Source organism: Rhipicephalus sanguineus, chromosome 4 (assembly GCF_013339695.2).
Source record: "Rhipicephalus sanguineus isolate Rsan-2018 chromosome 4, BIME_Rsan_1.4, whole genome shotgun sequence".
NCBI lineage: Eukaryota > Metazoa > Arthropoda > Arachnida > Ixodida > Ixodidae > Rhipicephalus > Rhipicephalus sanguineus.
In genome coordinates this window covers 163,980,544-163,995,442 of record NC_051179.1, presented here as the reverse complement: position 1 = coordinate 163,995,442, position 14,899 = coordinate 163,980,544, and the positions used below count along the sequence as shown (strand labels likewise).

Genomic DNA, 14,899 nt, shown 5'->3' with positions numbered 1-14,899 from the left:
ACAAGGCACAACTTTCACTATAGTCGTAAGGATATTACCTGCCGAGGCAATCAGTCATGGCCGCACTTGGTGCCTTATGGGATTGTCCGTTTCAGAATGCTGGTTTTGAGAGTAATTACAGCAGGGCACAAACAATATGCTCTTACGCTTCGTTTAGAGACTGACAAATGCAGCCATCTAAGACTGCACTTGATATGTTGTCTGACTGAGTAGCATAAATTTATATGAGAAGAAAGGCTAGGAAGGATATTATTAACTCACTTCTGTTATGCAGTGGTAGCAGAGTATTAGCAATTAAAAAAAATTGTCAACATGGCATAGTTTCACTAATCAATTTCTTGCATGCCTTGGTCGTGTTGTAGTGTCTGGCTGTCAGGAAGTGCTCTTGGGTTTAATGTTAGCACAGCTCTAGCAATTAACAAAAATCGTCAACATGGCATAGTATCACAAATGGATTTCTTGCATGGCTTGGTAGTGTTGTAGTGTCTGCCTGTCAGGAAGTGCTCTTGGGTTTAATTTTAGCACAGCTCTAATTTCATGCACGCATTTTCTTTATTTGAATTGACATTTAAACGTGGGGCTGTAAAAAGGGCAATAAATATGTCAAAGAGCAGGGCATGCAAATACGGACACGAGAGAGAAGACTCCACACACCACAAGGTGGTGCATATTCATGTCTTTTAACATGAACATGTACTAACTAGCTAACCTGTATGTTATTCTAAGCCATAGACATGACTTTTATCCTCTATTTTTAGTCACCTGGGCGGTTGTGGGTGAGGTTAGTTAGCCACATCTGCTCCAAAGCATTCGGCCATTCTCACCACTGATAATGTTACGGAAAGCATTAGAGAAACCGGGTTTGGTCACGGCAATGAATGAGGTATAGGTAGAGCAGCGAGCTTCAGCTACTGTACTAACAGCATTGTTATGTAGGTGTGGAGAAGAAGCTGATGGCCGCAAGTAAGACCCACAACTGTGCCGCCCTACGGGTGTGGATTCGCAGCATTGTCAAGCACCTCTACTTTGTGGCTGCAGCAGGTGAGGGTGATGGGGACCTCATTATTAGCACGTGGCGTAGCTTGCTGAACCACATATGCAACAAGCACACTGACCATGAGGGCCCCTTTACTCGCTGCTTGCATGAGCCTCTCCTTGACAGGGCGTGGATGACAAGAGGTGAGGTGAAAGCTTTAACACAGTCATTTACAGCTTACTAAATAGAGGTACTGCTGTTGCACAGTCAAGATGTCATGGCAGCATGCAGACCTTTGCTTGCATGTGATCTGATTTGCAAAGGCTAATTTGAGGATGTGCGGAGCTGTGAAGTAGCTGAATGCATTTGATGCTGCTTATGTCTGTTTGAATGCTGAAACGAACTGAGCTCGGACGTAAAAAAAATAAAGGAAAATGAGTTTTTCAAAGAATACACTTCTTCGTATATGTTTAGTAAGACGTTCTGTAGAGCTAGTTGGTTCATACCTATTTGATGTTTTCTCAACTGTGCGAGAAGACGAGGACACGATTAAAGAGCATGCAAAACACCACAAGCGCAGAGCTGCTCTGTATGTTCCGTACTCACGTCCTCTTCGTTCTGCGCACATTATTACCTTCAAATACATAAATGTTTCGAACGTGAAAAAGCCAAGTCACGAGAGCTGTGAAGGTAAAAAGATATGGCATTATGTGTAATGTGCCATTTACATATAAAATTAAATAGTATGAAATGCTCGCATTGAACAGAATCTCCAGCCTTCCGGAAGCTGGCAGCCACTGTGGAAAACTACCACTTGCTGGGTGACCTTCGCAAGCTCTCCCCTGCGGTCCAAACGTTCTTGTTGGAATCATTCAACGGTCTGCTGATCCAGTTTGCTCCCAAGTCGGTAGCCTATTCGCCATCTGGGTTGAAAGCAAGGTATGTTTTCATTGAAATATTGCTTTCAAGAACGCTCATGCACTGCATTATTTTCTTCTTTACAGGACTCAGCTGGCTGTGCTGCATTCCATTGAGAACAAATCGAGAGAGCAAGCCCAGGATCACAGTGGAAGGAAGCGCTGGAAAAGGAGGTCGAGTAACGCCAGAAAAAACACTTCACAGCCCGCTAAGTCAAGGAGAAGCCAACATATCGTATGTATAATTATGTTGTCTTGCTTCTGTATACACTTTGATGAAGCAGAAATGGCTGTGAAGTACAGTAAAAGCTTGTTAACTACAGTCGACGTCCGATTTCCCGGACGCCCGAAATTCCGGACATGCCTGATTTCCCGGACTCATCTGTGGCACCGTCAAGTTCCCCATAGAGTCAGTGTATTAAAAAGTCCGAAATTATAGCCTTCGCCATCCGATTTCCCGGACTTATTACTGTTAACCACCGACCCAAAGTCACCACCGAGGCCGCCATTTTGGTTGTTTTCATATCCTCGAATCCACCATACTCGCATCGCAGATGTGGCCAACAGCACCGCCGCACCGCACCGCGCCGCGGCTGCCGTAACCTCGAAACCACACGTTTCAATCCATTGCCAGCCGTAGCTTAGCCAAGCCAAACGTCACTGTGTTCGTTCACGTGTTTTGTCAGCTCTGCCAGCTTTGCGGTCGCGTCTGCGGTTGATCGTTTGCTGCTGCACGCTATCTTCAGTGATCCCATTTCCTGACCTTCAGCATCCACCGAGTTCCTAGCTGTTTCGTGCTGCGCTTTTCATCGAGCGGATTCGCCGTTTACAGCGATGGCACCGACTGCTCCTTCGTCTTCGTCCGCGCCTCTGAAGCGCACAAAGCCCCCTCGTAGGCTCACGATGGAGAAGAAAGCCGCCATCATTGAACAAGTCCAAAGCGGTCGGTCGCAGACAGAGGTGGGGAGGGAGTTCGGAATTTCGAAGCAAACTGTTTCGGACTTCATCAAAAACAAGGCGAAGACCTTGGAAGTGGCTGCCAAATCAATCGGGGCTGGAAAGAAGAATGCGAGTCAGGGTGTTTACCCGCAGCTCGAGGAAGCGCTCCTCGTGTGGCTCAGTGCCATGATCGCTAAGAAAATCCCCGTGTCAGGCAACATCCTGAAGCAGAAGGCGGAGGTTTTCGCGCTTCAGATGAACGTGAAGGACTTCAAGTTCAGCAATGGATGGCTTCGCAATTTCAGGAGCCGCAATGAGTTGAAGTTCAAGAAGATGTGCGGAGAAAGTGGCGCCGTCGACGATTCCGTTGTCGCCGATTCCGTTGTCGCCGAATATCGGGATGGAAAGCTGCAGTCCTTGCTTTAGCAGTTTCCACCTAATGATATTTTCAACTGCGACGAAACTGGACTGTTTTACAAGCTGCTGCCAGAGAAAATGCTTGCATTTGCTGGTGACCCCTGCCACGGCGGCAAGCACAGCAAGGAGCGGCTCACTGTCCTCGTTGGCAGCAACATGTCAGGCAGCGAGAAGCTTCCGTTACTAGTAATAGGCAAGTCGAAGCATCCAAGATGTTTCAAGGGGGCAGTAACTCTGCCTGTTCTCTATGAAGCTAACAAGAAGGCGTGGGTAACGCAGCAGCTATTCAAAGCGTATGTACGCAAGCTGGACAGAAGGTTCGAGCAGCAAAATCGAAGAGTTCTGCTGTTTGTGGATAACTGCGCTGCGCATGGCCACATCAAGGACCTAAAGGCTGTACAGATTGAATTTCTGCCGCCAAACACCACAGCAATCCTGCAGCCGATGGACCAAGGCGTGATTCGTAACCTGAAGCATCATTGCAAATCACGCGTACTCAGCCGCATGGTACTCTGCTCCGACAGCGGGAAAAGCTACGCTGTTGACCTCAGGTCTGCCGTCGGCATGCTAGCGGAATCGTGGAAGGCGGTTACGCAAGAGACTCTGCGGAACTGTTTTCGCCACGTGGGCTTCACACTCGACCTGCAAAATAAGTCACCTGATTGGATGAAAATGTCCTCCCGTTTCCCTAGGTCTGGCATCTAGGACTGCGAAGGATGTAAAAGACTCAATCAAATGCCTGAGAGACGGATTCTCGAACGAACTGTCAAACTGTAAGCATGTAAATAAACCTCTTGGTACGCTTTATCGGCTCCTCAGTCCAGTTCCCACCAACAGCACCTCTTTTTGATGACGAGGTTGTGACTGCCTGCCTAGACGCGAGGAAACCAGTGCAGTCGGGACAGTCTCAGCTTCCAACACCAGTTATACCTGTGGTAATGTAGGGGTGTCAGTCATGGACCTCACGAAGATGTGAAAGGAAAAAAGAAAGGCTAGATTACTTTGGGCTGCAGCACAGGTAAAGAATTGTGAGAATGCATTGTCTGCCAGCAAACATTTTGGCCATAAAGAGGTCTGTTACAAGCATGTGGCACCTTATTTAAGAAAGCGTAGCTTTGTTCGTCCACCAGGTTTGCCGGGCAATGTTGGTCAAGGGACCATAATAAACACCAACGAGCGCAGTTCTCGGTCAGTAGCTGTGACAACCCTCATTCTGTTGGGTCGTCCTTTCTAAACGTGTGTGCCTCGGCCCCCACCCTCGTCCGCGATCACGGCGCAGATCGTGACAAGGCCAGTCTCGAATATCCCTTCGAAGTGAAGCTTCTGAAACAATGACTTTCATTTTGTTTCATGTCATGTGAACGAACTCTTCAATGGAATGAAAATTAATGCCAGCCAAAGGCAACAGATGCACAAGTTGGTAATCTCAAGGCCACAGGGAAACGTTTCTGTGAGAATGAAGAACTTGAATGGGTCTCACTGGTGTTCATATTCTTATTGTGTGACCAAGATTCGCCGGTGACTCGATGGCATTTTAACAACAATAATGACAACACCGTAGCAGTCCTGGACTGCACCAGATGCGAGATGATGTTACACCACAGTGGAATGAACCTTTGTATCTTTCGTAATATGAATCCCTTCGCTTTGGTGCAAAATATTAAATGTGAAGACACCAAATCTATTTTCTTCTCGAATTTTTGAAAACATTGTCAGCCGACCAATGCCTATCAAGTTTTCAAAGAGACACTTTGAATTCTCCTTACCCCTTGTCACGTGGAAGCCCATGAACCAGAGATAAGGCCCTGGATAAATCCAGCCTATATTGGGCATATGTGGCTTCATTTCAAGATACATGAGCCCCAGTGACTCCTACTAGGTGAATGTATATGGTTCAAATCGTAGTGAATGTAAATGAGCTATCGTGCACTGAGCTTCCTCAGCAGTGTAGGCGCCCTAGACGACAAGGCAGCAAGCCAACAGGCCTCATGATGTAGACTGGCAAGACGGTGCAGCAATGCCGATGCCAGCTTGCATGTTCAACGCCTGTTCCAAGAAGCACCAGCAGCCCCAGAAGCTTTAGAGCACACACAAGCTCGGAGAAAGCTTTCGGAAACACAAAAATTACAGCTTTGCCTCCGTGCTATTGGCTGCCGAGGGGCCTTTCGTTGAAACGACGTTTGGTATCGCACCCATTGGGTCATCACTGTCGTAACAGCAAACACTTTTACCAGGAGGCTTTGAGACTTGGATGTCTAGCGACATCTTACCAGGAAGTCAGAAATCAGCCTATGTTCCAGATTTTCTTCCTTTGGACGACGAAGCTTTGGCACCAGACTTGCCCAACACTCCCTCCCTGATGAGCAGCGCATATTGCAGGTAAGTCTGTTAACCCTTTATGCGACAACAGGACAACCACGTCACACCTGCAAGGCAGTAGCAAAATGATGATTCTGAGCTCTGATGAAATAGCTGGGTCTTTTAGAAACATCTAGCTCCATCAAGGACACATGTGTGCAACTATTTTATGCTTACTTTTTTTACTACTGGGTGGTACAAGCATCTTGTGCATGTTTTACTTTGTTGGTTTTTTTCGAACGACACAGCTGTGACCGCACATTTTTTGAAAAGCAACAGTCTTCTTCCAAAATGCCAGGTATGATGGCTAATGTGTTCTCTGTGCATGTAAATATGTCAAGTGCATATGAGTGAAATTGTATACTTAGTACTGTTGTATAAGCGGTTTGGTGTTCGAAAGTGTATACGTGTGCACAAGTTCGTTGGGCTTAGACTTCAGAAGCACAGCGGTGTGTGCTGTATGTGTTCTAATAAATTGCATTTATTCATTACCTATTCCTTCGTCTTTGTAGGGCAACGAAGTCTCACCGCTGAAGAGGCATTAGAGGTGTTTTTTAGCCTGACTTACGGTTCGGAAAGTGATGTGTCAAGCGACGCGGGTGACAAGTTTGCCATACCGTCAACCTCCACATTGGCTCCGATGAATTCATCAGAGAGCGAGGAAAATATCGAGCCTCCGTACAAGATAAAATGCAGGAAGGCACGGAAAAGGAAACCTAAGAAAGTATGCCCCAAGCCCGTTGAGGATAACAGTGACCACGAAGAGGAAGAAGATGATTTTCACTCTGTGGCATGGATAACCAGGCAGCCTTCAGACATTCCAGTGAGCATTGCTGAAAATCCACCGACATAATCGGGGAAACTAAGTGTGGATTGCAGCGCTTGCGACACGTTTTCTCTTTACTTTGACGAAGAAGTGTGGGAGAAGATTGTTGAAGAAACAAACCTCTATGCATGTCAAGAAACGATGCCAAACTGGCAGACGCTGACGGTAAGCGAAATGAAGGCGTACATAGGGATACTCGTTCTAATGAGCATTCATAACTTACCTCAGGTCTATCTGTACTGGAGTTCAGACAAGTTCTGCAATGTCCAAGAAATATCCAACGCAATGTTGTTGAGACATTTTCAACAGATCACTCGTTGCCTGTACCACAATGAGAATTCCAAGGTACCTGACAAGACCTCACCAAATTTCAATAGGTGCTACAGGTTGCGGCCTCTTATGGAAATGCTCAATACGAATTTCCAGAAAGAATACAAGCCTGCCCAAGCCAACTTCACTCACCAAACACGACCAGTTTCTGGGTCTGGTAAATTTCTGCCACTTCTTCGTCAGAAAGCGTGCCGCACTTTTGGAACCACTCAGTCATTGGTTTGTGGCAGAAACAATCTGTCACATTCGCCTGGGACAGTGCCTCGAATCACAGCCATCTTTATTAAACGTGCCTGTCCAAAGAACCCTCCTCATTCTCTCAAACCAGGGACTGCCCACTGGCACTCATGACCAATGCATCAAGCTTCGCGGTGATAGCCATTCAAAAGCAAGTTAATGGAGAGTAGCAACTCCTTGCCTTTTTTTCGAAACGCATGAACACTGCCCAAACGCCACTATGGAGCAGGCGATCCGAAACCATGCCAAAAGCTGAGAAAGCACACTACGCTGAGGAGTTCCGAGGAACGGCTGAAAGACCCAGACATGTGCACATGGCTTGTTTGCAAGAGAAAACTGGACAAAGCCAAGTATGCCGAATGTAAGTACTGCAGTTGTGCACTTGCTCCTAAGTACAGCGATTTGAAGGTGCACAGAACTAGCAAGAAGCACCAGAGTGCCACATCAGTACTTTGTCCTACGTAAACGCAAATCTGCTTCAAAAAGAAAACTGAAGACAACTCTGCTAGCGCAGTAGAAGGCAGGGCAGCATCATTCATTGCCGAACACTGCAGCATTGTCACTGCCGATCACTTAGCGGAATTCATCAGGAAATCATTTCCTGACAGCGCAGCTGGCAAAGATTATCACATGAAAAGGACAAAGCGTGCAGCAATAATCAGGAATGTTTTGTACCCACACTTTAAAGAGGACATCAAAGGTGACATTGGTTCCAGTAAATACAGTATCGTTGCCAATGAGTTCACAGACACAGCCATCACAAAGTATTTGGCTGTGTCAATCATCTACCACAGCGCTCAAAGGTCAGACATCGTGACAACATTCCTTTCCCTTTGTGTGCTAAATGCCTGCAATGCAGATGGAATTGTGGAAACTATAAAATGCACATTAAGAGAACACGACCTAAAGCTGGACAACACAGTAGGTATTGGAACTGACAATGCAAGCGTCATGGTGGTGTGCACCACAGAGTTTACAAGCAGCTCAAGGCTGATGTGCAACATCTCATCCTCATTCGATGCGTCTGCCACTCGCTGCAGCTGGCGACTTCAGCCACTGTGGAACCTTGATTACCTTGTTGGGGATATGTACAATTGGTTCGCTAGGTCATTTCTCGACAGCAAGCATACAACGAACTTTTCGGTATGTTGAACGATAGAGAACAGCTCTTAAAAATCGTCTAACTTTGTTCGACGAGATGGCTGTCTATTGTGACAGCAGTTGAACATGTGCTGCACCAGTGGATTGAGCTAACAGCTCACTTTCAAGTTGCAAGACTGGAAGAAAAGTGTTACAGCGCAGAAGTTCTGTACTCCATGTATTGTGATGAGAATAACAAAGCTTATTTGCCCCTTCCGAGACAAGTGCTCACAGAGCTTCAGAGAGTTAATAAGTCTTTTGAAGCTCACAACGCAGGTCAAACAAAGCTTCTGGATGATCTCGTGTAGCTACTGTCATCCCTGAAAAAAATAGTGGCGATTCCAACTGCGTCAGTGGACGTCTACAAGTCAAAAGGGGAGGACTGTTTGGATCCCAAGCCGTACTTGGGCATTCGAGAAGCATGCTGACGACCTGAAGAAAACTGGCTTAAGTGCTGATAAAAGAGGAGACACAAAGGAAATGATGCACCAAGTTTCTTGTCCTCATTGAGCAAATACGTCAAAGGCCGCCGGATAACACTGAAATCCTCAGGAAAGTGTTTCAGCTAGCAGTCGAAAAGGTGTTGTACGTGCTAAATACCTTGTTGGTTCCACTGTTGGAAGCAATGCGTATTCGGCATATGTACTAGAATTAATGCCACAGAAAGCCAACGGACAAGCATCGCGACTGTAGCATGGGCCGACACATCAATGACACAGAGCTTTTGGTGAAAACCCGTTCGGGAAACTAGCAGATTTCACCATCTCCATGCTAGTACTACATTACTCGAATGCTGATGTTGTCAGAATCGAGCACGCCCCTCCCTTTTGGCTCCTCGTTCCCCAGCTAGCACGTGTGCTGGCCCCGCCCAGCTCGAGCGCTGGGAACCACCGTAAATCGGCGACATGGCTACCGTGGCTATGGCGCCAGGCCTTTCTGCTTGGTACGAGCCATGCGTTGGTCTTCCCCGCACGAGCCACATGTACGGACTTGCCCAGAGCATGCTCGCGCCACCACGTGACCACGCTAGCCCACATCACTGCGCAACGCCTGTCCTCATTGGCCGCCAGTAACAACCCCCTTCCCCCTTGAGCTCGCTTCTGTCTGGCGCTGGCTTGCCCGCGGCAGATGCCGCGATGCTCTCAGGCCAGCACGAGAGGTTAACGTGCTGCTCTAGCAGGCGGCTTCTCATTCGTGTGCTCAGCTGCCACCCTTTGTGTGATAGTCGTAGCACCACTGGCAAGCGCACTCGAGCAGTCTTGCGGAGTTCTCTTTACGGCCTGCAAGCCCGTGACTGTCGTATTAAGCTGCATCTTGGGTTAATAAACCCGTGTTGTTTGTTGACATCCTGCCTCGAGTGCCTTTTCTGTGCCGTGCTGGAGAGTTGACGAACCCGGCCGTAGCGTCTTTGTTCGCTGCGGCAGTGGAGAACATCGCATCCGTTCCCGGTCACCCCGTAGGGTAAGCTTTGTGCTAAAGCTATCTCCACAAAGTTGAGCGATCATTAAGCCCGATTCAGTTGTCTTTGCTGCACACCACACAAGTGTCATGATGGGAGCAAATGCTCAGTGATGGCACAGCTTAAGAAAGATTCCCAGCTTGTTTGTTATTCTTAAGTGCATGTGTCATTCATTGTGAGCATCGTACGCTTGCTCGAAAGTTACGCATGTTTCAGGTGTCTACTGTGGGCACCTGCATGTGCTGTGGCACAAATACAACCAATCAGCAGCGGCATCTCCGGCGCCGTTATGCCAACACAACTCCAGGCCCAAGCAAGAGCAGCGGCGCGCTCGCTCTTTGTCGTTCCTGCCTCCGCTGTAAATGGTCGCGTTTCACTATGTTCCAATAAATGCATTCTTTTTCAATGAGTCCTGTTCAGACTCGCAGTGCCACACTTACGCCTTAGCCTTCACGCCCAGTCCTCACACTACAGTTACATAGCTAAATCCTAAATGACTGAATCAAACGAATTCAAGGCACTTCTTGAACTGAAACCCCACAAGCTTCTTCACCCAGGTCCACCAAGGTGCTCTCATAGCCTGCTGTACTCGACTGCTTTCTAGAACAGTATGATGCCCTAGAGGCATATGCGTCACCTACAGACGAGCTTCCTACATCAGAAACAACCCAGAACCACAAGATCCTCTGAGCAAGTTGTTTTCAATGTCACTCAACTTCGTTCTGCTCTCCAACAATATCAACAAGAAAATGCAAAATGGTGCTCCACAGTTCCACAGGCTCTTGACTGCAGAAGCTTGCATGAGGAACATTATAGATTATCTCAAGTGATTCTGCAGGCATGTTGTTGAGGTGGCTAGAGTTAATTTAAAAAAACCCATATGCTTTCTAGCTCTGAAGACATGCAAGTTCTTAAGCAAGACACTGCACTTTTGTGATCCAGAGGCTGTCCAGTTACCGCAGACCAATGTCAGCTCTTTTATTTGAGATGTCTTCAATTTTATGTTCAGAGCATCAGCCACATTATGACGCAGATCTCCTTTGTTTTAAGACATTTCGAACTTTTAGATACAACTGTATGCATGAACGGATCGGCAGCATCTAGTGCATCACTGGCACAAGCCTTTTCTAGTTTAGGGTGATAATTGGGAAATACAGCTACAGTATAACCTCGTTACAACAGATCTGTTTACAACAGACATTCGGATATTACATACCAATTTGCGGCGTTATGCCGACCTCCGTATTAGTCCCATTGATTGAGCTTCGTTTACAACGGATTCTGGTACAACGGACATTCGGATATAATTGACTGAAATTTCAGGCCAGCAAGGTGGTCAGGACTCCTTTTGAGCGGACTTTTCTACCACGGTCATTAACTTCCGACTTCAAACATCGCTTAGCATACTTTCGGGACGGGAGCAGCGCACCGCGGATATCGACGTACCGATTTAAGAACGAAGGCCACCGATCCCCGGTCTGTCAATGATCAGCTATGCCTAGCTGTAGCGACAAAAAAAAAAAAAAAAAAAAAAAAAAAACGGCGCGCAGCGTGCTTGGTGTTGCGTTTGGGACGCTGACACGCGAAGTTGCGAGCCGCTGCCACTGCTTCTCCTCGCGGTCGCTGCGCGGCGAGCTTGGCCGGGGGGTCCGCTGCCGATGCGCAAAATGCCCATCCGCGGTTCTGAGGACCCAGCGGGCAATGCGATTCGTTGCTTGAGACGAAGGACATTACGGCTTCTTCGCTTTCGCATGCCCGCTAGCGCGATGTTCTTGCCCGCAAAGTTCGGATTTGGCTCATACATCGGCACCGTGAACGGAGTTAGGCCTAACCACGACATCTAGTAGAAAGCTCGGTTGCGATGTGCGTGGCCGCAGTGCCCGATGTTTCAAAGTACATCATGCTCGATTGCGAGTACAAGGAGTTGTCCCGCGGTTGTCATTGTCATAAGCTTCGAAGTGCTGATAAGAACCACCTCGAACAGCGGGTCCAACAAGTCAATGCTATTAGTCGCACGTTTGCGATGTTCGCGACGAGTGCGGCGCGCTATCGTAATCTGATGATTGAGCTTCCGCTTGCAGCTGCCCAACTAAAGCGTTCCAAATTATCGTCGACCCATAAACACAGAACGAGTGCGAACGCGTCACTAAATAGCGCAATTTTCGACAGCCACGACCTCGCGACGCACAAGCAGCAGACGACGATACCGAAGCGAGCATTAACACGTTTTGGCTGCTTCTGCGGTAATACCGCAGAAGCAGCCAAAACGTGTTTTTCGTACGCTTGTTACTGAATGGAGGAGCCAGCTGAAACGGAGAACTTGAACGCGGAGAAATGCTCTTTACGACGAGCCCAAAATTGTGGCGCCCAGTTGCGCCGTTGCCGAGCTATAATTTTGAAAAACGCTTTTTTTTATATTTCCGCCATTTTCGCCAAGTCGGCAAACACAAAAATTTTTTATAGCACTTCTACGTAGTTTTCATTGAAGATATTTTGGAATCAGATAGAAATGGGCTACAGAAACTGAAAATGCGATTTTCCAAAAATCACATTTTTTTTTTGGTCCCCCGTTAAAAATAAGACCATGTTTGTGACTCGTAATTCTCTCCGGTTATAACAGACCCATTCAGTGTTTACATGAAAGTCTGTTGTAACAGTACTTGGATTTTACATACTCCCTTTACAACAGACCAAAATCCTCTTCACTATGAAGGTCTGTTGTAATGAGGTTATACTGTACAGTCGCCGACCGATTTTTCGGACTCCAATAATTCGGACTTGTTGGATATTACGGACTTCATAAATGCACCATCAGGGGTTCCATAGACCTAATGCATTTTTTCGACAAATTTTTCGGACAAATTTGCACCTGAAAGTTGGATTTTTCGGACCAAATCACTCGTTTTGAGCCATGCCATCAGCCAATGCGGACGCCGCCATGTTGCATTTTCAGTTGACTTGGCTAGAATTGGTTTCCAAATGGCCATTACCGCCTCTGAGATGGGAAAGCGCTTGCCGATCTCGGAGGTGAAGCCTGCTTTTTTTTTTTTTTTTTAACGTGTCAAGAGACGCCACGTTTTCATTTTCAGTCAGCACTATCGTCATCACACAGTACGGCGATGAGCGAAGCTAGTGGCAAAGGAGTAATTCTTTGTTCATTCTTGTGTCTTGTTGGTTCGGTCGCCATTCCGCACGCATCGTGACATTTTGTGCTTCTCCTCCACCATGCGCGCCATCGCGAGAGCCTGGTGGTGTGAAGAAGCGTGGCAAGTACACGACCCTGACGTTAGAGAAGAAAGTAGCAATTGTCAAGCTTATCGAGAGTGGACGTTCCCAGCTTGATGTAGCCAAGGAATACAACCTCTCCAAGCAAACGGTGTCCGATTAAGTGAAAAACCGAATCAAGATATTGACAGCGTTTGAGAACTCAAGCAACAAATTCCAGAAGAACGACAGTAAGGGCGTTCACCCAGCCCTTGAAGAGGCCCTGAAGTTGTGGTTAAAAGGAGTTTTGTCGAAGAACTTGCCCGTGTCGGGAGATCTGTTAAAAGAAAAGGCCGAGGCGTTCGCTCTTAAAATGAGCATCCAGGATTTCAAGTTTACGGACGGATGGCTGCGCGGCTTTAAGAAGAGGCACGGAATTTTGTTTAAAAAGTGAGTGGTGAAAGCGGAGCGGTAGATCAGGCTGTTGTGTCTGATTATCGTCTCACCAAGATCAAAGCCTTGATCGAAGAATATGCTCCTTCAGACACCTTCAATTGTGACGAGACGGGGCTGTTTTTCAAAATGCTGCCAGATCGCTCTCTGGCATTTTCGGGTGACCCGTGCACCGGCGGCAAGCTCAGCAAGGAGCGCATCACAGTGATGGTTGGTGCCAACGCAACCGGAACAGAGAAGCTCCCTCTTCTTGTAATAGGAAAGGCGAGAAACCCAAGATGTTTCAGGGCAATGAAAACCCTCCCTGTCGAATATGAGAGCAATTCGAAAGCGTGGATCACCCAAGCTTTGTTCGAGCAGTACGTACGAAGACTTGACCGCAAGTTTGCGCGTCAGCATAGAAAAGTCATCCTTTTCGTAGACAACTGCGGCGCGCATGGGAGCGTGCCTAACCTTGAGGCCATTCGGTTGGAATTTTTGCCACCGAACACCTCAAGTGTGCTCCAGCCAATGGATCAAGGCGTCATCAGAAATATCAAAGCACACTACCGTGCCCGCCTGCTCAATTGTACCGTGCTGTGCCTTGACAGCGGCAAAGCCTACAAAGTCGACATCCTGGCCGCCATCCATATGCTAGCCGAGGCATGGAAGGCGGTGAAGCCGGAGACCATCGCGAATTGTTTCAGGCATGCGGGTTTCGGTGCCGCTGAAGAGGCCGAGGCGGATGACCTGGACGTTCGCGATCTGCGAAGTGGTGGAGTGGATGTTCCTGCCATGGTGACATTTCGGGACTTCACTGGTGCAGACGACGATGTTGTTTCGTGCGCTGAGCCCACAGAAGACGAAATTCTGCGGCAGGTTGTGCCGCAGCCAGAGAGCGGCTCGGATGACGACGACGACAAAGATGACCGCCCGCAGCCGTCGGCGGCACAGATCATCGACGCGGTGACACTCTTAATGGGCGTTTACGGCGAGGATGTCACCCTGGCGCAAATACAGGCAAATGCAATTGCTTGTAGACGTAATATGAGGCAAGGCAGCATCAAGGAATTTTTTAAGCCAGCCCGAATGCAATAAATATTACTTTTTGGCAAAAACGAATTTTTCGGACTGTTCAATTTTTCGGACTATTTTTCGGTCCCCTCCAGGCCCGAAAAATCGGTCGGCGACTGTAGGTGATGTGACAGAATGACCCCTAGATACTTATGTTTCGTGACTTTAGAAAGAGTAGCTGAATTGATGATGTAATTGAATACGTATGAATGCATTTTTTTCTAGTTATGGATAGGAGCGTGGACTTTTTTTTGTTGACGTTCATTTGCCAATCACTGCACCAAGCGGAAACGGCTTCTAAGGCCATATTTAAGGCGATATGGTCATTGTGCGAGTTGACTTTTTTGTACAGGATGCAGTCATCTGCGAATAACCTGAATCCAACATTAACAGATGAAGAAAAGTAAGAATAATACTGGCACCAAAATGCTGCCTTGCGGTACGCCAGAGGTCACCGGTACGATTTATGATTGGACATGGTTTATTTCCATGAACTGCGACCTGTCTGTGAGAAAGTAATCCAGTCAAGAATTTCGCCCTTGCACATATTAAGTTGGAGTTTCAAGACGAGTTTGCTATGCGACGCCCGA

The 14,899-nt window shown here is 47.5% G+C and overlaps 2 protein-coding genes across 2 annotated transcripts; both read left to right on the top strand.

Moving 5' to 3' along the window:
* The first annotated feature begins 3,327 nt into the window (after nucleotides 1–3,327).
* Nucleotides 3,328–3,954, top strand: LOC125758343 (tigger transposable element-derived protein 4-like). Its single transcript, XM_049415405.1, has one exon. The coding sequence runs from the start codon at nucleotides 3,328–3,330 to the stop codon at nucleotides 3,952–3,954; it is 627 nt and encodes a 208-aa protein (XP_049271362.1).
* Nucleotides 3,955–13,385: 9,431 nt separating this feature from the next.
* On the top strand, nucleotides 13,386–14,333 carry LOC125758342 (tigger transposable element-derived protein 4-like). The gene has a single exon (XM_049415404.1). It carries the CDS (start codon nucleotides 13,386–13,388, stop codon nucleotides 14,331–14,333), a length of 948 nt encoding a protein of 315 aa, XP_049271361.1.
* Nucleotides 14,334–14,899: the final 566 nt, after the last annotated feature.

Coding starts and splice junctions, on each gene's coding strand:
- LOC125758343 (XM_049415405.1), top strand. CDS start 3,328: ATGCTTGCATTTGCTGGTGACCCCTGCCACGGCGGCAAGCACAGCAAG.
- LOC125758342 (XM_049415404.1), top strand. CDS start 13,386: ATGCTGCCAGATCGCTCTCTGGCATTTTCGGGTGACCCGTGCACCGGC.